This window comes from Dendropsophus ebraccatus, chromosome 2 (genome assembly GCF_027789765.1).
Source record: "Dendropsophus ebraccatus isolate aDenEbr1 chromosome 2, aDenEbr1.pat, whole genome shotgun sequence".
Taxonomy (NCBI): domain Eukaryota; kingdom Metazoa; phylum Chordata; class Amphibia; order Anura; family Hylidae; genus Dendropsophus; species Dendropsophus ebraccatus.
The window spans coordinates 35,082,300-35,108,055 of record NC_091455.1 but is presented as its reverse complement, the minus strand read 5'-3'; the positions used below and the strand labels follow the sequence as shown (position 1 = coordinate 35,108,055).

The window sequence follows — 25,756 nt, the reverse complement described above, 5'->3', positions numbered from 1 at the left end:
CTGGTTTAAAGTAGAATTGTCTTAGTTGCCCCTAGCAACCAATCAGATTTCACATTTCATTCCTTACAGATTCTTTAGAAAATGAAAGGTGGAATCTGATTGGTTGCTAGGGGCAACTTAGACAATTCTACTTTACACCAGTTTGATAAATCTCCCCCTGTGTTCACACACTTGAAATTTAGTGGATGGCTGTCATTTTATGACAGATAATGGCCGTTATTTCATAACAACGGACAATGCTTTAAAATAAAGCTAATTATTTGCCATTAAATGACGGCCATCCACTATATTTCAACAGTGTAAGAACATAGCCTTTCTGTGTTTTCAATCCACACCTAGTTTTGGTTGCAATATGAGGACCAACTAGGCTTAGATCTTTCACGGTGATATGTCATTATTCCTATACTTATTTTTCTCATCACTTTTGTCTTTAGTAGATTTAGGAGAAGACAGTGACACCTCTCCATGATGAGACTGTTCAGGTGAGCACAATGCTTTGGAATATGCTTCGGTACATTGGTGTGAGCATTGATGCAATTGGCTCCTTAGATCCATTTACATGAAGTAAAAAAAATGGTGCCCTATCAATATTATGTAAAAAAAAAAATTCTATCTATCTCCTATCTATCTATCTATCTATCTATCTATCTATCTATCTATCTATCTATCTATCATTAAAGGGCAACTCTAACTTCATGGGTGTAGATCAGTTCTATTTTTTTATTTCATGGGGCACCAAAAGATGTAACCCAGAAAGCAGCAGCCAATTTTCACGCTCAGACTAGTGGTAATGCCATTGTCTCACATGGGCATCGGTTGCCCGGCTCATGCTGCCATGCGGCAAATCAGCTTCACCCGCTGACAGTTGTCAGTTAGTAGCGGCCATCACGAGACCGGTCTACAGACAGAGATATAAGGTGACTATTTACACGGTTATCACCTTTAGCTTCTTCAAAAACAATTTGTTCCTCTAGTCCGGACTGACGTATGTGCAGCATCAGGAGGCAGAGGGAAAAAAATGACAGCTTAACGCCATAGGATCACTGACAACCTAGATGGGCCCATCAAGTTAGATGTATCCTGTATTGTCACCCCCCCCTTATAGGTGGATATATCTGCAAATATTCAGTTCTCGTCACCATCTCCAGAGGCCCAAAGAGGATCTGAGTCCTCCCAGATGTTTTTGAATTGATTTTTGCAACTTGAAGGAGATGGTACACTGCACATTGGACTGGCTAAGATGGCCAGGTATCATTCATCTGCAGACTAGAGGGGTTAGAGATAGAGATACAGGATCATTTTCTTCTAGATACATCGCCTATCTTGTCAATGGGCTAAGCCATGCGTCTCCAAACTTCGGCCCTCCAGCTGTTGCAAAACCACAATTCCCATCATGCCTAGACAGCTAAAGCTTTGGATTTGGCTGTTCAAGCTTGATAGGAAATGTAGTATTGATACAGATGGAGGGCCGCATTTTGGAGACCCATGGTCTAAGTAGTACGACAGCTTAGTCCCATTTAAATAAATGGGACTGCACTGCAATACCACAAACTGCCACCAGACAAGAGGGCGCTGTTTATGGAAGAAAGCCTATTGTCCTTGATATATTACCAGGTCTGTTTATTTTGTGGAAGTTATAAAAATGCTTAAAAATGAAAATGATTGTTTACCTGTCTTCAAAATAAGCCATGGATCAATGATCGACAGGGCTGGAAGCAGAGAGCATAGCCCCAGCTGCAATAACCATGCACTATGTAGTGAACATAGCCTATTGCTTCCATCTTGAGGATAGGTCATCAATCACTTTGCCTGGAAACCCTCTATCGGCTACAGTGTACCAGTTCTTTAGTGTATCTGCCTTCAGTCATATGTGGAGAGCATATTGTTGTGTAGTTGTTGTAGTCTTGATGTGTTTTCTATGCACCATTCTTTATTTTTAGTGATCCTCCTCCAGTAACATAATGAGTGCTCCCAGCTACAATGCAGCCTCTCTCTATATTGGGGACCTCCTGCCCGAGGTCACAGAGGCTATGCTGTATGAAAAGTTCAGCCCTGCCGGGAACATCCTGTCAATCCGAGTGTGCAGGGACAAGGTCACCCGCCAGTCTCTCGGCTATGCTTATGTCAACTTCCAGCAGCCGGCGGATGGTAAGAGATGTTAGGAATGATGATCATCTCTGGTGTATAGAGGGAAGGACTGGTAACCAGAAAGCTGTACTTACCACCCACCATTCATTCACTTGTCATGTATATTATATCTTGTATTGGGTATGCTCTATTAGTATTCTCTTTTCATATTTTCACTGGTCATATATGTAGTGCTATAATATGCTACCGGCAGCTGTCTACACTAAGGAGCATTGGAGCATAAACTGGCTTCTTTCCCATCAGGTTTGTTGTTGTTGTGTATGTATTCATTTAATTCCCCTTATGTTTGGGTGTATACACCAGTATCCTGTTAGAATAGGGTTTTTCTGAATACCACAGTGTACTAGCAATGGTCCTGTTCACTTTAATGGCCTGAATGTGGTCAGCTAGTGACTAAGAGTTGTTTTACAAGGCCTGATGTGTCCAGCAAAGAAACGCTGATCAGTGAGATTGGGATTAGTGTTGTGTGGACTTGCTGAACTGTTCAGGTTCGGCAAAGTTCTCTGAACCCAAACACTCAGCCTTTGACCCCAGGAAAATATGGATATCTCACTCATGCATGACTTCTCAGTTGTGTGTTTTGGAAAATCCTGGTTGCATTTAGTGACAGCTTAGAGGAATTAAAGGGGTTATGCAGCGCTACAAAAACATGGCCACTTTTCCCACTACTGTTGTCTTCAGTTCAGGTGCAGTTTGCAATTAAGCCATAGCTCCCAACCATCCCGGATTCCGCGGGACAGTCCCGTTTTCGGGGTGCTGTCCCGTGGTCCCGGAACGGCACCCAGTGTCCCGCATTATATGTGGCCCCACCAAAAAAACAATAAACTAATAACTCACCTGTCCGCCGGCCCCAGCAGCTCCTCTCCCAGCAGAGCGCGCACTCCCGTCATCCTCCAGGGCGGGCAGCGGGGTATACAGACACTGACTGTACCGGAAGTGACCTGCAGCCTCTATCATGAATCACTTCCGGCACAGTCAGTGTCTGTATACCCCGCTGCCCGCCCCGGAGGATGTCGGGAGTGCGCGCTCTGCCGGGAGAGGAGCTGCTGGGACCGGCGGACAGGTGAGTTACTGGTTTATTGTTTTTCTGGTCGGGCCACACAAATGGGAGGATTGGCTACTATGTGGGGCGCTATATGGGGGATTGGCTACTATATGGGGCGCTATATGGGGGATTGGCTACTATGTGGGGCGCTATATGGGGGATTGGCTACTATAAGGGCACTATATGGGGGGATTGGCTACTATGTGGGGCACTATATGGGGGCATTGGCTACTATGTGGGCACTATATGGGGGCATTGGCTACTATGTGGGGCATATATGGGGGTATTGGCTACTATGTGGGCACTATATGGGGCATTGGCTACTATGCGGGGCACTCTAAGGGGGATTGGCTACTATGTGGGGCACTATATGGGGGATTGGATACTATGTGGGGCTATATGTGGGGATTGGATACTATGTGGGCACTATTGGGGGGATTGGATACTATGTGGGGCACTATAATGGGGGATTGGATACTATATCGGGCATTTTTGGGGGGATTGGATACTATATCGGGCACTATTCAGTCAGCAGCATGTGGTGACTGTAGGGGACTGGCTATGGAGGGTCGCTATGGGGGCGTGGCTATGGAGGGTCACTATGGGGGCGTGGCTATGGGGACCGCGGCGCACATGTCCCTCTTTGCTCTTTGCAAAAGTTGGGAGGTATGATTAAGCTCCATTTACTTCAATGGAACTAAATTTCAAAACCCCACCAAAACTGGAGACAACAGTAGGGGGAAAGTGGCAATGTTTTTGTAACGCTGGATAACCCCTTTTAACTCTATGGAGGAAATTTATCAAGTCATCTTATAGTCAGATTGGGGGAGATTTTTTAAACCCTGTGCAAAGGAACAGTGGGGCAGTTGCCTATAGCAACCAATCGGATCCAGGCTTTCATTTTTAGAGGCCCTTTTAAAAATGAAAGCTGGAATCTGATTGGTTGCTATAGGCCCCTCTGTTTCTTTGCAGAAGACCTCATAAATCTCTCCCATTGACTTTGTTGCTCATAGCAACCAATTAAAGCTTGGTTCACTTTTTATGGTAAAATTTCTTAGTGTACAGTATTAGGGTATGTTCACACTGAGTAAATTAGGAGGAATTCGGCGCCGGAACTCTCTGAGGCAGGCGGAAGTAAGTGTATTCACTGTACTTACTGACAGCAGCTCCTGTGTACCTCATAGAGCTAATATCAGACTCCCCTCCTCCATGCTGTGCTGTCCTGCTCTGTGGTGATTCTGTCCATAAGATGGCCGACATAGAGGAGCATTTGATGATGCCTCCTCCATGTCGGCCATCTTATGAACAGACTCACCACAAAGCAAGGCAGCATAGCCCGGAGGAGGGGAGTCTGATTTTAGCTGTATGAGGTACACAGGGAGCTGCTGTCAGTATGCGTAGTGAGTACACCTACTAATACTGTACACTGAACAATTTTACTGTAAAGTGACCAATCCCTTTTAAGGAAGGTTTATTAATTGAATAAGCTCTGGTAGAATAAAAGACAAGCTTTAATTGGTCAGCTTGATAAATCTTGAGGGTATTTTGAGTGATGTATCAGAAAATATGGAACACTGGCTGCTATAAAGCTATGTTAAAGGGATTTCTTTGATAGCCTTTTTTCAAGATAGGTCATCAATGTCTGGTTCATCTGGAACAGATATTGTATACCCAGATACCCAGCATCTCCCAGCTCTTTACCAGGGTGGTGTAACTCACATACACAGAGAAGACAGCTGCAGCTACACAGTGCCATACATTGTGGAGTGACTTTTCTTGGTTACTGTAGCTCATTTAAAGGGGTTGTCCACCTTTTGAAACATTACTGTAGTCTTATAAAAAGTTTGTAAAGGTGACCAACCCCTTTAAAGTTAATCTGTCACTAGGTTAATGCTATGCTGCTGATCAGGGCAGTATAAACTAGTGGCAGAAATGCTGAACAGAACAGTTCAGTTCTCCTAATATGCAGGAGAATGGGATTTGTGCTGCACCACTCCCCCCACCCTTCAGCTGCTGATTGACAGCTGACTGCCTATACACAGCATGGATAGATAAGTGCCAATCAGCAACTGGTGGGCAGGGTTTGCTGGTGCTCATAAATATCCAGAACCACCGAGCACACATACATAATGGAGAGAACTACTTATTGTCCATGTTATTCAGGAGGATATCTCTGAATCCGCTGCACAGTACAATGTAAGTGATACATCATACTGTTCAGCTTCTCTGTCACTAGTTTATGCTACCCTTAAATAGTACAACATAAACCTGCTGACAGAGTCTCTTTAAGTGAATTGCAACTGAGCTGCAGTAACCCAGCACAACACACTATACACAATTGTCTGTCTGGCTCTGGTATATTGTCAGGGTACCAGGTGTTGGACCCCCACCATTGATCATATACTGTTAACCTATTCTAAACATGAGCTATCCAAGAAAAGTCCCGGTTCACAATGTTAATTTTGTTTAACATATCCTACTAAATTAGGATTATAGGAAGTCGATCAAATTAGACAACGCTCTTCTTTAAACCATACAATTTCTGTTCCTTTTCACATCATGCATTTTCCCCCTAGCCGAACGTGCCCTGGATACAATGAACTTTGAGGACATGAAAGGCAGACAAATGCGTATTATGTGGTGTCAGCGCGACCCCTCCCGCCGAAAGAGCGGGGTTGGAAACGTTTTCATCAAAAACCTGGATAAAGATATTGACAGCAAATTACTTTATGATACGTTTTCTGCCTTTGGCAATATCCTTTCCTGTAAGGTAAGTAATCCTCAGTATACAGATCTCTGCAGTCTGTATAATAATGTGATTCACCAATAGGAGGTGTTACAGGTCGCGTGTGATGAAAATGGATCCAAGGGCTATGGCTTTGTACATTTCGAGACCCATGAATCGGCCCAGAAGGCCATAGATTCGTTGAATGGAATGATCCTAAATGACCAGAAAGTGTAAGTTTATTTTCCTCCAATACACAATCTTTCCAAAAGTCTGTTGCCTTTAATGTTAACAATATAGTTAAAAGGACACAGGATACCCATCTATGGCCTGACCCATTGAATAGTGGTCCATACATGTGAATGATAAGGAGGCTAAAAAGAGAGGATAGATGCCATAAAACGATGGGTTCTCTCACTTTGTGATGTTCTAGTCAGAGCAATCAGTGGAGAAGACCTGAGCAGCCATTTTCTTTAAGTACAACCAAGGTCCATAGCCAATGGATTCCAGCTGAGAGCAATGGTAAATCGGTGGAGATCACCCAAGGCTTTGATAGAACATCACAGAGATGGCACGATTTCAATAGAACACAGCTGATTGTTTATTCTAAGTCTCGAAATGACGCGTTTCCAGACCCAATTTCTCAAGTTTAGTATTCTTTTGCCATGCTGTCTTTAGTAAGTCAACGCTGTGAATAGACTTCTTTATATTCCCTGTAAAGGTTCATTGGACATTTCAAGTCTCGCAAAGACCGAGAACCCATACTCGCCGCCAGGGCTATGTTCACTAATCTGTACATCAAGAACTTTGGGGAAAATATGGATGACGAACGGCTCAAGGAATTATTCTGCAAATACGGTAAAGATTCTGTGTGTTGCCACAAACATTCTTCATCTGACACATTTGTATGGTCCCAGCTAAATGTTCTAAATGGGTCCAATAATCTGTTTTTAGGGCCCACAGTGAGTGTGAAGGTTATGACCGATGAAAGTGGGAAGTCCAAGGGATTCGGCTTTGTCTGCTTCGAGAAACATGAAGATGCTGTAAAAGTGAGAGGAAGACTTAGAGAATCATTAGATTCAGAATTGTTATGTGTTTTATTGCAGGTTGTCCATAGACCCCATTCTTATCAGGTTCGGGGACTATGTCACTCATATAGTAAGACCAAATTGAGAAATAGGGGGCTGCCATCTTAAAGACATTTATGGCAAGTCCTCCACTGGATAGATAAGAAGTTTCTGATCCATGGGACCACTGCAGATTACAATAAAGGGTCTTGTGCCCTCTCCCTGGGGCAGCAGTCAGTCTCACTGCATTTGCAGTGTTTTGAAGTCAGGCGGCATGGCTACTTACCTTTGGGAAGCCTAAAACGTCCATTGGGCACGACACTGCAGTGAAGCACAGTGCCACAGGGAGGTCATGGCTGGGAATTTTGTAAAAATAACAAGCAAGCTATACTCACCCATCCCCTTCTACCATCACTGCAGTTCAGCTGGGCTCTGGTCTTCTCGGTCTTCTACTGGTTGCTGTCAAGTCATGACCATGCAGAAATTTTCCTACTCTGCCAATCAATGGACACAATGGTGTTGTAACGCCTGGAGTAGTGGATCCACTGGACCGGCACCAGCGATGGCACAAACCTCACCAGGGAGCGGAGTCTAAGGGGCCGCTGGTTTTCACCAGAGCCCGCCGCAAGGCGGGATGGACTTGCTGCGGCAGGCGACCCCCAGGTCGCTACCCCTGGCTTGGTTGCTGGTGTCGGCAGGCGAGGCGTGGCAGGAGATGGCACAGGCAATGGTCTGCAGGTGAGAGCGCACGTGACAGGCTGGACACGGGAACAGGTGGAGTGACAGGGAAACAGGAACCAGGAACAGGGACTTGGGACCGGGTAACGGATAGGACTCAGGAACAGGGACTGGGACCAGGTAACAGATAGGACTCAGGAACAACAGGGGCTGGGCCAAACGCTATGGGAAGCATGTAGAGGCTCCAACACTAAGGACAGGGCATGCTGGGATTTATAGGGGAGTGATTGGGTGCAACTACCAATTAGAAGCGCACTGCCCCTTTAAATCTGAGACAGCCGGCGCGCGCGCGCCCTAGGAGGCGGGGACGCGCGCGCCGGCCGGCACAGCGGGAGACAGGAGCGTGGAGAGGTGAGGCGCCCCCCGGGGCCGAGGTGACAGCAGCGCCGGGTCCCCGACTATGGACACCGGCTGCTGCATAGGGCAGGTAGCGGTCGCGGCGGCGGCCCGGAACGCGGGACGCCGCCGCGGCCGTAACAGTACCCCCCCCCTTTGGCCTCCCCCTCTTTCTTGCCTGCAAATGGCACAGGAAGCCACAAAGTCTTTGACATCTTGGGATAGGCTGGGCCACCAGTAGTGGCGAGAGATCCGTTGGCCGGTCTTACGGACTCCCGGGTGCCCGGCCTCCAACGAGGAATGTCCCCAGTTCAAAATACCTCTTCGAAGCGCAGGGTGAACATGAGTCTTTCCGGGGGGTACTCTCTGAAGAGTGGAGGTGACGACTGGTACTAGGCGATCAGGCGGTATAACGTGGCAAGGGACCTTCTGTAAGTTCTTCCGGTGGTGAGAGGACACGACCTTAGTCTTGGGTACGGGGAGAGGGTACACCTCGGCAGAGAAGGCATCCGCCGAGTCTTGGTCTTCTGCCGGTAGGCCGGATAGAGGCTTGGCCGGGACAGGAAATGACATAATACACTTGGTCTGAGGTGACTTGAGACACTGGTGGGAACAGTCCTGACCCCAACTGAGAATCTCCCCGGTTCTCCAGTCCAGCTGAGGGGCATGTTCTTGTAGCCACGGGAGTCCCAGGAGGACCGCGGGGGAAGAATGGGGCAGGACGTAGAAGGATATCTCTTCTTGATGTGAAGGACCCACCTGGAGGACTAAAGATGCGGTCTGGTAGTACACACGGTCGGTAAGAATTTCGCCCGTGACCGAGGAGATAGTCAGGGGCCTGGCTAGTCGGGTCACGGGTAGCCGCCATCTTTGGACCAATGTTGCCGCAATAAAACTGCCTGCTGAGCCAGAATCGAGGAAGGCAGTAGTCTGATGATTTCGTCCTGAGAGAGTCCGGATGGAAACTGGCATAGACAGACTTGGAATGGTGGCATTCACACCTAGGGACACCTGTCCCACCGGACCTAGGTGCGAGCATTTTCCGGATGTTTGGGGACGTAGGGGACATCCCAGCCGGAAGTGATCGGAACCACCGCAATAGAGACAGAGATTCTGCTCCAGGCGCCGGATTCTTTCCTCAGGCGTCAGGTGAGCCCGTTCCACCTGCATAGGAATCTCAGGAGAGGGTTGGGACATCGAAAGGTCAGGATTCTGGAAAACCGGCGCCAGCTGGGGATGGCGACGGGAACGGGTTAGTAAATGTTCATGCCGAACCTCCTCCTCCCTCTCCGAAAAACGAGTATCAACTCGGGTGGCCAGTAGAATGAGTTCGTTCAGGGAGGTAGGCAGGTCTCGGGCAGCGAGCACGTCTCTCACACGACTAGACAGGCCCTTCTTGAAGGTGGCCAATAGGGCGGCCTCGTTCCAGTCCAATTCGGCTGCCAGGGTGCGGAACTGGATGGCGTAGTCACCAACAGAGGAGCTGCCTTGAGAGAGGTTGAGGAGAGCAGTCTCGGCTGAAGAAGCACGGGCAGGTTCCTCAAAGACGGAGCGAAACTCGAATAGGAAGGCCCGGAGATTGGCAGCAACTGGATCATCACGGTCCCACAGTGGCGTGGCCCAGGCCAGGGCTCTACCTTCTAATAGGCTGATGATGAAAGCCACTTTAGAGCGCTCGGTGGAAAACTGACTACTCAAAAGTTCAATGTGCATGGTGCACTGAGTCAAGAATCCTCTGCACAACTTAGAGTCCCCAGAGTACTTGCTTGGGAGGGCCAGTCGGAGTGAAGAAGAAGCGTCAGGAGGTGGTGTGCGCTGGGCAGTAGTCTGCTGCTGTAAGGCGGCAGTGAGTTGCTGGATCTGCTGTGACTGCTTCTGGATTTGTTGCGCCTGCTGAGTGACCACTCTGGCGACATCACGGAGATCAGGCACCTCGCCGGGATCCATGGTTGGAGCCTACTGTAACGCCTGGAGTAGTGGATCCACTGGACCGGCACCAGCGATGGCACAAACCTCACCAGGGAGCGGAGTCTAAGGGGCCGCTGGTTTTCACCAGAGCCCGCCGCAAGGCGGGATGGACTTGCTGCGGCAGGCGACCCCCAGGTCGCTACCCCTGGCTTGGTTGCTGGTGTCGGCAGGCGAGGCGTGGCAGGAGATGGCACAGGCAATGGTCTGCAGGTGAGAGCGCACGTGACAGGCTGGACACGGGAACAGGTGGAGTGACAGGGAAACAGGAACCAGGAACAGGGACTTGGGACCGGGTAACGGATAGGACTCAGGAACAGGGACTGGGACCAGGTAACAGATAGGACTCAGGAACAACAGGGGCTGGGCCAAACGCTATGGGAAGCATGTAGAGGCTCCAACACTAAGGACAGGGCATGCTGGGATTTATAGGGGAGTGATTGGGTGCAACTACCAATTAGAAGCGCACTGCCCCTTTAAATCTGAGACAGCCGGCGCGCGCGCGCCCTAGGAGGCGGGGACGCGCGCGCCGGCCGGCACAGTGGGAGACAGGAGCGTGGAGAGGTGAGGCGCCCCCCGGGGCCGAGGTGACAGCAGCGCCGGGTCCCCGACTATGGACACCGGCTGCTGCATAGGGCAGGTAGCGGTCGCGGCGGCGGCCCGGAACGCGGGACGCCGCCGCGGCCGTAACAGGTGTTCCGCCTTAGTCAAGTGGAGAATCCCTTTAAATATTATTTGTGAGCCAATACAGTCCAGTAAAACTAATATTTAGGTGTTTAATAATAAGGAGTTATGTTGAGAAAACTTGCAGAACTGTTTGGATTCGGCACCGTTCTCCAAACCTGAGAAATCAGCATTTAACCCCCGGCAGCTGGAGAAGTTGGATGCTGCCCTACGGAAAACATGGATACAACCTATGGCCTATGGTGGTATTAATGTTTTCCAGGAGTCTCTACGGCAGCGTCAAACTTCTCCAGACGCCAGATGTCAAATGCCGAGGGTTCAGGTTCGAAGAACGTTGCCGAACCCCAACACTTCAGCAAGTTCACTAAACACTGTCAGGAGTAGTTCAAATCTGGAAGACATATCTAGATAATGACTGAAGACAGTAGCGGATTATAATAAGTCCTTTTCGGCAGCAGCCCGGGGCCCTGAGCTCCTGGGGGGCTCATGGCCACCAAATCATGCTTATACTTTCAATGGTGTATTGTTCCTGGCTACAGTTCTGCCATGATTGCAAACAATCTTTTTTTACCTCCATTTTGCACAAATCAAGGCATCATGACATTATGTATCCCGTACTATGTGCTGCCAGTGGGGTGGAGGGGCCCAGACTTGGTGAACAGCCCGGGCCTATGGTAAAGTTAATCCGCCCCTGACTGAAGATCAATAATCCCTTTGCTTCACCTCAGGGGTCTGCTCGCCCCTAAATTTAAGGCCCCTACTATTGGTCAATGCATAAGTCATATGGGCTGTACAAATGATGGGACTGGATCCTGACCTGGGAGATCAGGAAAGACAGGATCTAGGAAATGCTGTCTTGTTCTTGGGACCAAATATCTGGGAATAACATAACTCTTTTCCTAATTCCATAAGGCTGTGGATGAAATGAACGGTACGGAAGTGAATGGTAAGGCCATTTATGTTGGAAGAGCCCAGAAGAAGTCAGAAAGACAAGCCGAGCTTAGGAAGAGATACGAACAAATAAAGCAGGAACGAGTGGCCAGATCTCAGGTGAGTGCCTGCACTTCATCTTTGATGCATTGGTGTAAGGATTTCAGAAAACTTCTAGGTTTGTAATGAATAATTCATTCTTCTAGGGTGTCAATCTCTACATTAAAAATATTGCAGACTGTATTGATGACCGGCGGCTGTTTCAAGTGTTTTCCCCCTTTGGTACCATCACCAGTGCTAAGGTAAGTATCTCCGGTTGGATCTGCTGTACTCCTTTCTATACATTTTATCTACGTTACCCAATGCAAATACCCTTAGGTGAATGTATATTGTTTTCTTGCCTATGTGTCATGGTATGATAGCAGAAATATTTACTTTGATCTAATATTTCAGGTCATGATGGAAGGTGGACGCAGCAAAGGCTTTGGCTTTGTGTGCTTCTCCTCCCCCAGGGAAGCAACCAAAGCTGTCACAGAGATGAATGGTAGGATTGTGGCCTCCAAGCCTTTGTATGTTGCCTTGGCGCAGCGCAGGAAGGACCGTCAAGCTAATCTGGCCAGTCAGTATCTGCAGAGGATGGATCATGTCCGAATGGTACCAAACCCGGCCCACAATACCTACCGGCGGCCACCAACCCCCAACTATGTACTGGCACCTGCCCCACCGGTATGTCTCCAGATCATAAACTATGGAAACTTTACAGACTTGGAAAGATTATTTCAGGATCAGAAAAAGACATCCGAAAAAAAAACTGAAGAGAATAGTGCTGAGTTGCAATACCACACATAAACTATGGACAGCTGTGGCGCTGTTTGTGGAGGAAATCAGTCATGTTTTTTAACCCTGTAAAACCTTTACATTTTTGTTTTTGTTCTTAGGCCCAGAACCATACTGTATATTATCCAGCTGGACAGATACCTCAAACTATGCCAGGTTCTAATTGGATAACACAAGGTATATTTAATGTAGTTCAATGTTCTGATCACTGTGTGCTCATTTACAATTGTCACCCCCCTTACTCTATGTGTGGTTTTCCGCACTATGCACAAGCTTAGATGCTGCACATTTAATGTATACCTGCATAACACTTATCTGTGTCTTCTTTCTGCGCTAAACTCACATAAATCACTTAAAGGGGTGTTCCGGGACAAATTCACTCTTGACCCGCCGCTCTGTTCAATCCTATGGAGCGACGGAAAGAGCCAAGTATGATTGCTGTTGTTAATTTGTTTGTTTCTCTGTAGCATTCCAGAATATCCCAAGAGCAGTCCGCCTAGCTGCTCCCCGACCATCCACCTACAATACAGTGAGGCCACCTCCGCCTGCACCGCGGGTCATATCGATTCGTTTGCGTAAGTGATTATATAAACTGTATCCTACTGCTTCTGTACTTTCCTAATAACACATTCTGCATACACACCCGTCCCATTTATTTCACAATTATCACTGTGTGCATTGCTCCTGTGCTGTGATATTACTATGTGCATTGTTCCTGTGCTGTGATATTACTATGTGCATTGTTCCTGTGCTGTGATATTACTGTGTGCATTGTTCCTGTGCTGTGATATTACTATGTGCATTGATCCTGTGCAGTGATATTATTGTGTGCATTGCTCCTGTGCTGTGATATCACTGTGTGCATTGTCCTTAAGTTGTGATATAACTGTGTGCATTGTCCTTAAGCTGTGACATAACTGTGTGCATTGCTCATGTGCTGTGATATCACTGTGTGCATTGTTCTTGTGCTGTGATATCACTGTGTGCATTGTTCTTGTGCTGTGATATAACTGTGTGCATTGCTCCTGTACTGTGATATTACTATGTAAATTATTCCTGTGTTGTAGTATTACTGTGTGCATTGTTTCTATGCTGTGATATCACTGTGTGCATTGCTTCTGTACTGTAATATTACAATGTGCATTGCTCATGTGCTGTTTTATAACTGTGTGCATTACTCCTGTACTGTGATATTACTATGTAAATTATTCCTGTGTTGTGGTATTACTGTGTGCATTGTTCCTGTGCTGTGATATCACTGTGTGCATTGCTCCTGTACTGTAATATTACTATGTGCATTGCTCCTGTGCTGTGATATTACAGTTTGCATTGCTCCTGTGCTGTGATATTATTGTGTGCATTGCTCCTGTGGTATTACTGTGTACATTGTTCCTGTGCTGTGATATTACTGTGTGCATTGCTCTTGTGCTGCAATATTTTTGTGTGCATTGCTCTTACGCTGATATTACTTTGTGCATTTTTCATTTGCTGTGATATCACTTTGTGCACGTTCCTGTGCTGTGATATCACTTTGTGCATCATTACTGTGCTGTGATATTACTATGTGCATTGTTCCTGTGCTGTGATATTACTGTGTGCATTGCTCCAGTACTGTGATATCACTATGTGCATTATTCCTGTGCTGTGATATTACTGTGTGCATTTTCCGTGCTGTAATATTACTGTGTACATCGTTCCAGTGCTGTGATATATTTAAATGTGCATTGTTTCTGTGCTGTTATATTACTGTGTGCATTGCTCCTGTGCTGTGATATTACTATGTGCATTGCTCCTGTGCTGTGATATTACTGTGTGAATTGTTCTTGTTCTGTGATATATTACAATGTGCATTGTTTCTGTACTGTTATATCACTGTGTGCATTGTTCATGTGCTCTGATATTACTGTGTGCATTGTTCATGTGCTGTGATATTACTGTGTGCATTGCTCCTGTACTGTAATATTACTATGTGCATTGCTCCTGTGCTGTGAAATTACTGTGTGCATTGTTCCTGTACTGTAATATTAATGTGTGCATTGTTACTCTGCTGTGATATTACTGTGTGCATTGTTCCTGTGCTGTTATATTTCTGTGTGCATTGTTCCTGTGCTGTGATATTACTGTGTATTGTTCCAGTGCTGTAATATATTACAACGTGCATTGCTCCTGTTCTGTGATATTACTGTGTGCATTGCTTCTGTACTGTAATATTACTATGTGCATTGATCCTGTGCTGTGATATGACTGTGTGCATTGTTCCTGTTCTGTGATATTACTGTGTGCATTGCTCCTGTACTGTAATATTACTATGTGCATTGATCCTGTGTTGTTATATTACTGTGTGCATTGTTCCTGTGCTATGATATTACTGTGTGCATTGATCCTGTGTTGTTATATTACTGTGTGCATTGTTCCTGTGCTATGATATTACTGTGTGCATTGCTTCTGTGCTGTGATATGACTGTGTGCATTGATCCTGTGCTGGGATATTACTGTGTGTATTGCTCCTGTGCTGTGATATTACTGTGTGCATTGCGCCTGTACTGTAATTTATATTTTTTGATGCATTGTAACTTTTCCATACAGCAAATATTCCACCACAAGCAATCCAATCCCAGCCAAACCATGTCTCTGCTGCCACCGCCAATTCTTCCATCGTCTGCACTTTTCCTCAATATCAATACCCGGATGCAGTTCTTAATACCCAGCAACAGCTCATAATTCAGCAACCGGTTGCTGTACAGCAGGTAAGCATTTTATCTGTAAATTCTGCATTCAACTATCATGCTACTTTTGTATTCACTGTATTGTTTGCTTGCAGCCCACTGTCTTTCAAGAAGAACTGCCAACCACCACCATACTGGCCCCTCAACCTCCTCCCCCTCCTCCAGTTGACCATAAACAAATGCTGGGTATGTAAAACTGTATAGTACCGCCATATCATCTCTACTGTGAGAAACCATAAGACTTGACATAAGAGTCTTTGACTTTAGGGGAGCGTCTCTTCCCTCTGATTCAATCCCTGGTGCCTACAGTAGCTGCGAAAATCACCGGGATGTTGCTGGAGCTGAATAATTCTGAAGTAATCCAAATGATTGAGTCACCAGAATTTCTCCGTTCCAAGGTATGACTATCTCCTGATATACAGTGCAATGTATACTTTATCATAGAGACCATCACAGCCCTGGTGCAGAGGTCCGGTGATAACATGTGTTCTTCTATTCCAGGTTGATGAAGCTGTCGCTCTGCTCCAAGGCCATCAGCAACAAACAATGGGACCCCAGCCCACCACCATTAGTGCTGCCAGTTCTTCCATTGTGTGCTCCGCTCCTCAATATCAATACTCGGATGCAGTTCAGAATCCACAGCAAACCATTATAGTGCAGTCACAAGCTGTTGTGCAGCAGGTACACTATGAAGTCCTGCCTGGACAACCTAATAGGCCATCTACAAATAGGCAAAGGTTGGACAAGGTTCCTTTAAGTATGGGTGCCCTGCAAGAACTGTTAGACCTGTGAAGGTTACTAGGAGGCTTTGGAAATGACCACTAGAACGAGAACCCCCATTGCTGACTAATGCCTTGATCTTCCTTTACAGCCCACTATCATTCACGAGGACCCGCCAGCTACCTCTACACTTGCCTCTCCTCCTCCTCCTCCTCCTCCAGTAGACCAGAAGCAAATACTGGGTATGTAAACCTGTACAGTACCGCCATATCAACTCCACAGAAAGAGAACATAAAATGTGACATAAGGATCTTTGATTTTAGGCGAGCGCCTCTTCCCTCTAATTCAGTCCATGCTTCCTACACTGGCTGCGAAAATCACCGGGATGCTGCTGGAGCTCGATAATTCTGAAGTTCTCCGCATGCTTGAGTCACCAGAATTTCTCCGCTTCAAGGTATCATTGTAATGTATACGATCCATATAGAACCTCTTACAACCCTGCTGTAAAGACAAGGTGTTAACCTATGGTCTCCTGTTTCAGGTTGATGAGGCGGTTGCTGTGCTCCAGGACCATGAAGCTAAGAATCTGGCAAGCCAAGTGGTTAACAATGCTGCAGTGATGGCGGCCGTCTAACTTGCCTATGAGGCTGTGGCTGAACAGCGACAGCGAGTGGCCGCACAAAATAGGATTGCAATATTGTGCTGCTGAAATCTCGACTAACAGTGATTGTGGTCACGCAGAAATCCAGCAAGTCTGGATTACCACCAGATATTGCGGCACAGTAACTTGCAGGTTACAACACGATAGCAGTCACAATCACAATCCTATCCAATACAATGGCGGAAAAGCAGATGGAGACACATGACCAAAGTTGGATGGACTTGATTCCGTATATCCCATATAAAAGATGATGATCCCATATAAAAGTGATGGGTCTTGATCAAGCCAGCGTAAGGGTCGAAACATTGTCATGTTTTGTACTATACAATGTTGCAATAAAAGAAGATTTGGGATGCTCTGGTCCAGCATACCAAATCTTCTTTTATTGCATAATTGTATAGTGCAAAGCATGACAATGTTTCGACCCTTACGCTGGCTTGTTTAAGACCCATCACTATAGAAGGTTTGAATTGTTGCAGTGTTTGGCTATGTACCCACTTCGGGAATATATCGGGTAAAGGCGGCCGTCTCGTTAAATAGACGGCCACTAATAATGATCATTATTAGCGACTTTCTACGTTACCTGACAGCCGCCTTCCCCGATGTGTTCCCAGAGTGGGAACATAGCCAGATACTGGACCTTCTCTTTTCTTAATAGTTAGATTATATAGATTATATTAATAGATTATATGTCAAGTTCTAGTTTGATTATTTGAAGTTTACTTTGATTTTGGAATTTTTTTTTCCTATAGATAAGACTTTAAATCTACACTTAAATTAAAATTTTAGTATATTGAGGACCATGTCCATTATACATGTCCATGTTCTAACCTGCTTTGCCAGTTTGGTTGGTTTTAAGTGAATGTAAAAAATTTTATCTATAAATTACATATATAAATATATATTTTTCTAAGTTTGTTATTTTTCTACATTTTTGTACAGAGAAATGTAAATTGTATCATTTTCTCACTTGAGTAAAAATAAATCTCATCTATAGTCATGTGATCACTGGTGTAAAGACGTCCGTCATTATGAACTGTACTGTAGTTGGTTTGGTTTATGACATGGCCAATAAAAAACATTAGATAAAGGCCATTTTGATCCAAGCAGCTCCTGTTACTACACAATAGGATGTACAGAGGCCATGGTGATATGTAATGGCTGACAATGGAACTCTCTGCCACAGGATCTATAAGATGGTTCACTTCTAGGTTTAGTTCTTTCTAACTGGTATCCCCCAATAATCACTGCTCCAGGCTGACACTACATTAACAGCTCCAATACTGGCTGGTACCCCAATAGAGAAAGATTACATCCGGCCTCATATTCCCAGTCCGATCCCAGTCTGATGAAATGTTTATCAGTGGTGAGCCATCTTGTATAGCAGGGGTTGGGAACCTTGGCCCTCCAGCTGTTGCAAAACTACAACTCCCATCATGCCTGGGCAACCACTTTAAGGATGGGAGGAAGATTAAGGAGACTGTCAGAGGAGGAACCACCTCTATTAGCCAGAGTGGAATGCTACCCTGTTGATGTACTGAATGGATAGATATTTGTCTGAAGAGATGACATGTAAGGCTAGGTTCACACTACGATTCTGCCGTCTGATCCACGGTTATGCTGGTATCCTGTCAGAATGGGGTGCCAAGTTGACGTATCTGTGCACGGATTTGCAAGGACCCCATTTACTACTATGGCCCTAACATAGTCAGCTGATGACTCCGTTGGGGCATTTCTCGCATTTATATACTGTAGGTTTGTACTCGATCCCACAAGTGTGGTTTGCTGTGTGAAAACTGCTATATGTGTAGGAAATGTCATTAGCTGACTGTTCAGGCCATAGGAGTTAATGGGTTCTGTGCATAGATATGTCGGCACCTTGTCAGTATCCCTGCATCAGATGAAAGAATTAATGTGTAAATGCACCCTAAAAAGTCTGGTCAGACATGGCTGCTCAGCAATATCTAGTGTTTACCAAGAGCCACTTACTTTTAGAATGAAGTATGGTGAGAGTATGGTGCCTAAGTTTCTGGTTGTCCTCTATACACCGTAGGGTAAATCAGTGTTGCACACCTCTAGTTTCTAGGTTGGTGCTCAGTGGGTTATGGTTCTTCAACCATGTACATCCATAAGAAGTAAAATCCACGGCACTCAAAATAATGCAGAAGTGATAGTTTATTTTACAGTGATACAGAAAGGTTGTATACTCCGACCAGTATGAAATATATAGTAGAAATAGTAGAGATCGTGACTATAAAGCGAGCTTTCGGCCCATCCCGGGCCTTCCTCAGGCTAGTAGATCTCTGTAATGGATGAACATGGTATCAATCCAAAAGTGTACATGACATAGGGGGTATACACAAATAAATCGAATAAAATATGAACCAAAATGAAGTAATACAATGCATAAGACAAAGACAAATATATATATACATGTATTTACAGTGGGATGCAGAGGAGCTAATGATAGGCAGTTAACATAATGCATCCAGGTCAGCAGTCCTACTAATGACTAATGATACTAATGAATCAGCGCATAGGATAGAGCGAATATGAGGTAAGTATATAGGAGGACCACGCAGGGTAGGTGGTAGCTTAGTACATATAGAGGAGGAGGTGTACAAACCTGGGAGAGAAGACAAGGGTAAGGGTGGGTAGGACATAAGTGGCAGTAGAGGCTCTAGCAGCATGGGAGTCAGGGTGGAATAAAGGTTGGAGTGGGATAGAGATAGGGAGATAATGGCAGGGATGGAGAGAATCAGAAGATGTAATATGAGAGGTCCGATGTCTTACCACTTGTAGTGCATGGGTCCAGGATCTCGGTGGAGTGTGGGCCAGAGCGACTGTGCGCGCTATAAGAGCCGCACTTCCGGGGTCACGTGATCGCGCGTCATGGTCACATGGGCGCGTGCGTCTGACGTCATCGCGACCGTGCGCGCCGTAAGGGCTGCCCTACCTGGGTCACATGATCAGGCGTTGTGGTCACATGTGCGCGTGCGTATGACGTCATCGCGCATGGGAGGCGGAACTGGAGTCCATGGTGTTGTGAATAGTGGAACTGAGGGCAAGAAGTGTGGGCAGCAGCAGCCCGAAGATTGTAATAGAAGAGAGAGTGTTGTAGAAGAAGTGTATAGGAGCCAATAACGCAAAGATAATGAAATGAGAGCACAGTATGTGTGTATGGCATGGACCAATGAATAGAGAAAAATAGAAAATCGAAAGAAACGGAAAAAGAGAAGGGGATAGATAGAAAGGCTAGAGTGAGTGAAAAGGGGCAAAAGGAGAGGAGAGAAAGGGGGGAGGGAAGGAAAAAAGGAGGAGGGAGGGGGGGGGGAAGGAAAAGGGGTGGAAAGGGGGGAAGAAAAAGGAAACGAAGGAGGGGAGAGCCGGGGATACGATAATACATCACATGGGGGAAGGACAAATGGGAGAAAACACTAGGGAATAGTAATTACAGGCAGAGACTGGACATGGACGGTTACCATAGTTACCATATCAGTGAAAAGGATGCTATCATGGGAATATATTCTAACCCTGGAAGGATGTAATAAAGATAAAGTCAGTACATGGTAAATGCAGGTAAGGTACGTCAATCAGTCAAGCCTGAAAATTAGCATAAGACGGCATAAAACATGGGGAATCTATGTTCAGATGTTATAAACCCTATCATACGCCCGATTTAATCCATGTGGTTCAATGGTGTTGAGCGTATGTATCCAGAAGGCTTCTCTACGTTTAAGGAGTTCCACCCTATTGCCCCCTCTCCTAGGTTGCTCCACTTCTTCGAGGACCTGAAACCGTAGTTGTGCTATCGTGTGGCCCATTGTATGAAAATGGGCGGGGATGGGAAGCAGTAGGTTTTTACAACGTATGGTGGATTTGTGTTTGGAAATGCGGTCTCGGACACGCTGGGTAGTTTCCCCAACGTATCCGAGACCGCATGGACATTTGAACAGATAAACCACGAAGCTGGAGTCACAGGTATAAAAGCCTTGGATGGGAAATTGCTTGCCTGTATGGGGATGTGTGAAATGTTCTCCCCTAGTAACGGCTGAGCACTGAGCGCAATGGAGGCAAGGAAATGTACCTTTCTTGGGAGGACCCAAAAAACGTTGTCTCTTCGAGATAAAACTACCAATGTCAGCCCGTACTAGATGGTCACGCAGGTTTTTCTCTCGCTTATGGCAAACCATAGGGAGAGATTGGAATACGTCTATCTTGGGGAAAGAGTTTTTCAGTATAGGCCAGTGTTTGCGGACAATACCCACAATTCTAGGGCTGCTTGGATGGTATTTGTGTACAAAGGGCAGACGTGGTAAGCTGTGGGTCTCTGGTCTAGGGGTGGTTGCAGTGTTGGAGAGGATCCTGTTCGGATAGCCGCGTTCTCGAAATTTTAAGGACATTTCTTCTAGTCTATTTTGTCGTATAAGAGGATCACTAACAATACGGTTAACTCGGCTGTATTGTGAGATAGGTAAGGATTTTTTCACATTAGGTGGGTGATTGCTGGAGAAGTGTAGGAGGTTGTTCCTATCAGTGGGTTTGCAGTATAAGTCTATATGGAGAAAGCCTGACGGGTCTTTGTTTATTGTTGTGTCCAAAAAATCTATGGAGGTGGGATTATGGTGTAGTGTGAATTGAAGTTCCGGGTAGATGGAGTTGATGTGTGTATGGAAAGCCAGGAGGGAGTCGGTGTTTCCACGCCATATGCAAAAGATGTCATCTATATAGCGGTGCCAAGTGTGTGCATGTTCCTGGAAGGATGGAAGGTTGTATATGTGATCGTTTTCAAAACGGTCCATGTAGATGTTGGCATAAGGCGGGGCAACATTCGACCCCATTGCTGTACCTTGGGTCTGTAGGTACAGCTGATCACCAAACATGAAGAAATTGTTATGTAGTATCAAGTGTAATAGTTCGAGACAAAATTCCTGTTCACTAGGGGAGAATTGGTTGTCCAGTAGAAGATGTTGGACAGCTGTGAGGCCTTTCTTGTGTTGAATGGATGTATATAGGCTGGAGACGTCCCAGGTGACCAGTAGGCTGTCTGGGGGAATAGGTGAAATGCGTCTGATAGAGGAGAGAAATTGGGAAGTGTCGAGGAGAAAAGAGCGAGTTTGTTTGACTAGAGGGGTGAGAATTGTCCTTCCCCCATGTGATGTATTATCGTATCCCCGGCTCTCCCCTCCTTCGTTTCCTTTTTCTTCCCCCCTTTCCACCCCTTTTCCTTCCCCCCCCCTCCCTCCTCCTTTTTTCCTTCCCTCCCCCCTTTCTCTCCTCTCCTTTTGCCCCTTTTCACTCACTCTAGCCTTTCTATCTATCCCCTTCTCTTTTTCCGTTTCTTTCGATTTTCTAATTTTCTCTATTCATTGGTCCATGCCATACACACATACTGTGCTCTCATTTCATTATCTTTGCGTTATTGGCTCCTATACACTTCTTCTACAACACTCTCTCTTCTATTACAATCTTCGGGCTGCTGCTGCCCACACTTCTTGCCCTCAGTTCCACTATTCACAACACCATGGACTCCAGTTCCGCCTCCCATGCGCGATGACGTCATACGCACGCGCACATGTGACCACAACGCCTGATCATGTGACCCAGGTAGGGCAGCCCTTACGGCGCGCACGGTCGCGATGACGTCAGACGCACGCGCCCATGTGACCATGACACGCGATCACGTGACCCCGGAAGTGCGGCTCTTATAGCGCGCACAGTCGCTCTGGCCCACACTCCACCGAGATCCTGGACCCATGCACTACAAGTGGTAAGACATCGGACCTCTCATATTACATCTTCTGATTCTCTCCATCCCTGCCATTATCTCCCTATCTCTATCCCACTCCAACCTTTATTCCACCCTGACTCCCATGCTGCTAGAGCCTCTACTGCCACTTATGTCCTACCCACCCTTACCCTTGTCTTCTCTCCCAGGTTTGTACACCTCCTCCTCTATATGTACTAAGCTACCACCTACCCTGCGTGGTCCTCCTATACTTACCTCATATTCGCTCTATCCTATGCGCTGATTCATTAGTATCATTAGTCATTAGTAGGACTGCTGACCTGGATGCATTATGTTAACTGCCTATCATTAGCTCCTCTGCATCCCACTGTAAATACATGTATATATATATTTGTCTTTGTCTTATGCATTGTATTACTTCATTTTGGTTCATATTTTATTCGATTTATTTGTGTATACCCCCTATGTCATGTACACTTTTGGATTGATACCATGTTCATCCATTACAGAGATCTACTAGCCTGAGGAAGGCCCGGGATGGGCCGAAAGCTCGCTTTATAGTCACGATCTCTACTATTTCTACTATATATTTCATACTGGTCGGAGTATACAACCTTTCTGTATCACTGTAAAATAAACTATCACTTCTGCATTATTTTGAGTGCCGTGGATTTTACGTCTTATGTCCTCTATACACCGGACCCGGAAACAAATGTATGATAGCAGGGGGTCCTACTGCTGGGACCCCATCAATCGTGAGAAGGGAGATCCTAACTTTTCCTTTTGAATGTAGCGGTGGTCACATGTGTATTGCGGCTCCATTAACTGTCATAGAGTGTGGATGAAGGGGTAGTGCACAGGGGTGATCACTTTTATATTCAGATAGTGAATACTACGAGCACTTACATGACAGTGTCACAGTCTATAGAGACACAACCCATTGACAAGCGGAATGGTAACACCCAGTTGTCAATTTATTCACATAGGAGGAATAACAGAGGAATGGCACAAGACATAATTCTATGAAGTGCCGCTAAAGACCTGTTATTACATTTAGAAAACAAATACTTGTTAATATTTAAAGGTACATAATAAATGCTACATGATAAACACCTGCCCTGGACAATCTGGCCTGTCTCATGAGACATGGCTTCGATTGGATGAGAGGCTCTAGTAACTTTTCAAATTATGAGCTAGGGGCTCATCTGGCTCGGCCCTGGTCCCTGAACAGCCTTCTCCACACTAAATTTGGGGCCCTTCCGCCCTCTATTTGGCAGAGCTTGCTATTTCGTGACTCCATCAAGGCTTGGCAGGTGGGAAGGAAAGTGTTGGGATTGTCTTGGCAGATGAGCACTCATTTAGACCCTTGGCACCACCCAGAATTTATATTGGGTACCCAGAACCCGCTCTTCCACAAGTGGAAAGAAGCTGGAATAACAAGAGCAATAGACTTTATTAATGTCACTGATCGTAGATACTATACATTTCCAGAACTCCAAGCTGAATATAGTCTGGGCTAAGGTCATTTCCTGGCCTATAGCCAGTTACACAGTTTCCTCTCTTTCCGCCTCAGGGACCTCAGGCTGGAATTATCTAACAATCCTATTTCTTTATTTGTTACGGTATCTACTCCTCAGCATACTTTGTCTACCCTGTATTCAGCTCTCAGAAACGCTGATACCAAAGGTTTAGCTTCATCGTTGTTTTAGATATTGGGAAGATAAATGGCCTTTGCCCTATCTCAATGCCCTGATTTTGAAAGGTTGGAACGTGGTACGAAAGGCGGTGGTGTCTGAACAATGGAGAGGATTTTCCTTTCCCCGTACCCCGTCCCATCCAGATAGAATCATTGCATGCCCTAACTGTGGAGAGGGGGGTACAGATCTGGAGCACGGCCTATATTCCTGCTCAAAGGTACAGATCTTTTGGAAGGCATTGATTGACTGGTTTAAAGGGGTTATTCAGCGGCGGGTGACTCATCGCGGCACTCCGGTCCCCGATTCCCGGACGCTTCCTGGTGTCTGACGCCGCCCAAGATGCTACGTCTCAGGGCCACTCAGCCACTCAGTGAAGGAGGCGGGATCCGTTTGAAGTCCGCTTTTATTTCAGCCACCTCCTCCCCGGTCCCCCTCAGAAAGTGCCCCCATGCTGGAGCACCCCTGAAAAAAGAGCGAAAGCGTTCTTTAAAAAATGGAAGCGCTTTATACTTACCTTTTTAGATCCTCCAGACATTCAAAGGGTTTTACGGCCATTCCGAAATACATCCTGGTACCTGCGGGCAGATATAGTTGATACTCTTGGTGCTCTGAGGCTGCCGGAGTGACTTACCTTCTTTGGGGTTTCTGACCTAGAGGGTGGGTCTGACCTCATTCCTGTGCGACGGGGAGGGGGGGGGGGGGGGGTGAGAGGTTGTTATTTTGTTTTGGTTTATTTGTACTTGACAGACCTTGTTATCATGACTATGAAGGGATTGTTACTCTCCTCCTGGCTGATTTTTCTTTGACTTTGTGGTCTGTATGTTAAATATGTTAAAAAACTTTCAATAAAAATATGTTTGAAAAAAAAAAAACAAACACCTGCCCTGGGGTTCTCCTGTGGGGTTTATAAGTCAAACACTGCCACTTCCTGGGATGTACTAACTCGTCTTGGCAGTGACAGCCTGCTCAACCAATCCCTGGCCGCTGCGCTGTCCCGTCTCAGTCATTATTGGCTGAAACTGCTGAAATGAGTATGTCTTGAAAGTGGCAGCAGTCAGTGGCAGACTCGAATGTGTCGCAGGAGGACACCGGGAGAGGGTGGAGAGATAAGACGTTTATTATGTTTTATATAAGGGCAGCATTATACAGAAAGGGGGAGATTTATCAAAGATGGTGTAGAGTGAAACTGGCTCAGTTGCCCCTAGCAACCAATCAGATTCCACCTTTCATTTTCCAAAGAGTCTGTGAGGAATGACAGGTGGAATCTGATTGGTTGCTAGGGGCATCTGGGCCAGTTTCACTTTACACCATGTTTGATAAATCTCCTTCAAAGTTTTAAAGGGGCAACTCCAACTAAAAATAGTTTCTTTCCACATTAACTGGTGTCAGAAAGTGTCAAGAGATTTGTAATTTTCTTCTATTAGGAAAATCTCCAGTCTTCTAGTACTTATCAGCTGATGTATGTCCTACATGTCTCTGTCTATAACATACAACAGCTGATAAATACTGGAAGACTTGAGATTTTTTTTATAGAAGTAAATTAAAAATCTTTAGTAGAAGTAATTTACAAATCTGTATAACTTTCTGAAGTTGCCCTTTAAATACTATATAATGCCATGTAATACAATCTAATCTATCTATCTATCTATCTATCTATCTATCTATCTATCTATCTATCTATCTATCTATCCTTTAAGTTGACATTATGTAACAGCAGCAAGCTTATAA

At 45.8% G+C, this 25,756-nt stretch overlaps 1 protein-coding gene across 2 annotated transcripts; it reads left to right on the top strand.

Annotated features, from left to right (window-relative positions):
* Positions 1–261: 261 nt before the first annotated feature.
* On the top strand, positions 262–16,898 carry LOC138783087 (polyadenylate-binding protein 1-B-like). 2 transcript variants are annotated; one of them, XM_069957324.1, is made up of 18 exons: positions 262–482; positions 1,941–2,148; positions 5,770–5,963; positions 6,036–6,151; positions 6,640–6,776; positions 6,873–6,967; positions 11,621–11,758; positions 11,845–11,940; positions 12,092–12,364; positions 12,577–12,652; positions 12,943–13,050; positions 15,062–15,222; positions 15,297–15,387; positions 15,469–15,599; positions 15,703–15,882; positions 16,073–16,163; positions 16,245–16,375; positions 16,463–16,898. In XM_069957324.1, exons 2-18 carry the CDS (start codon positions 1,962–1,964, stop codon positions 16,553–16,555), a joined length of 2,298 nt encoding a protein of 765 aa, XP_069813425.1. In that variant the 5' UTR covers positions 262–482; positions 1,941–1,961; the 3' UTR covers positions 16,556–16,898. The 2 variants fall into 2 exon arrangements, with proteins under 2 accessions (XP_069813425.1, XP_069813424.1); XM_069957323.1 differs by lacking the exon at positions 262–482 and adding an exon at positions 828–917.
* The last annotated feature ends 8,858 nt before the right edge of the window (positions 16,899–25,756 follow it).

Excerpts from the sequence above, each read along its gene's own strand:
- LOC138783087 (XM_069957324.1), top strand. The coding sequence starts at position 1,962 with ATGAGTGCTCCCAGCTACAATGCAGCCTCTCTCTATATTGGGGACCTC. Across the intron at positions 6,968-11,620 it reads AACATGAAGATGCTGTAAAA|GCTGTGGATGAAATGAACGG; the intron begins GTGAGAGGAAGA and ends TAATTCCATAAG. Across the intron at positions 15,388-15,468 it reads TGACCATAAACAAATGCTGG|GGGAGCGTCTCTTCCCTCTG; the intron begins GTATGTAAAACT and ends CTTTGACTTTAG.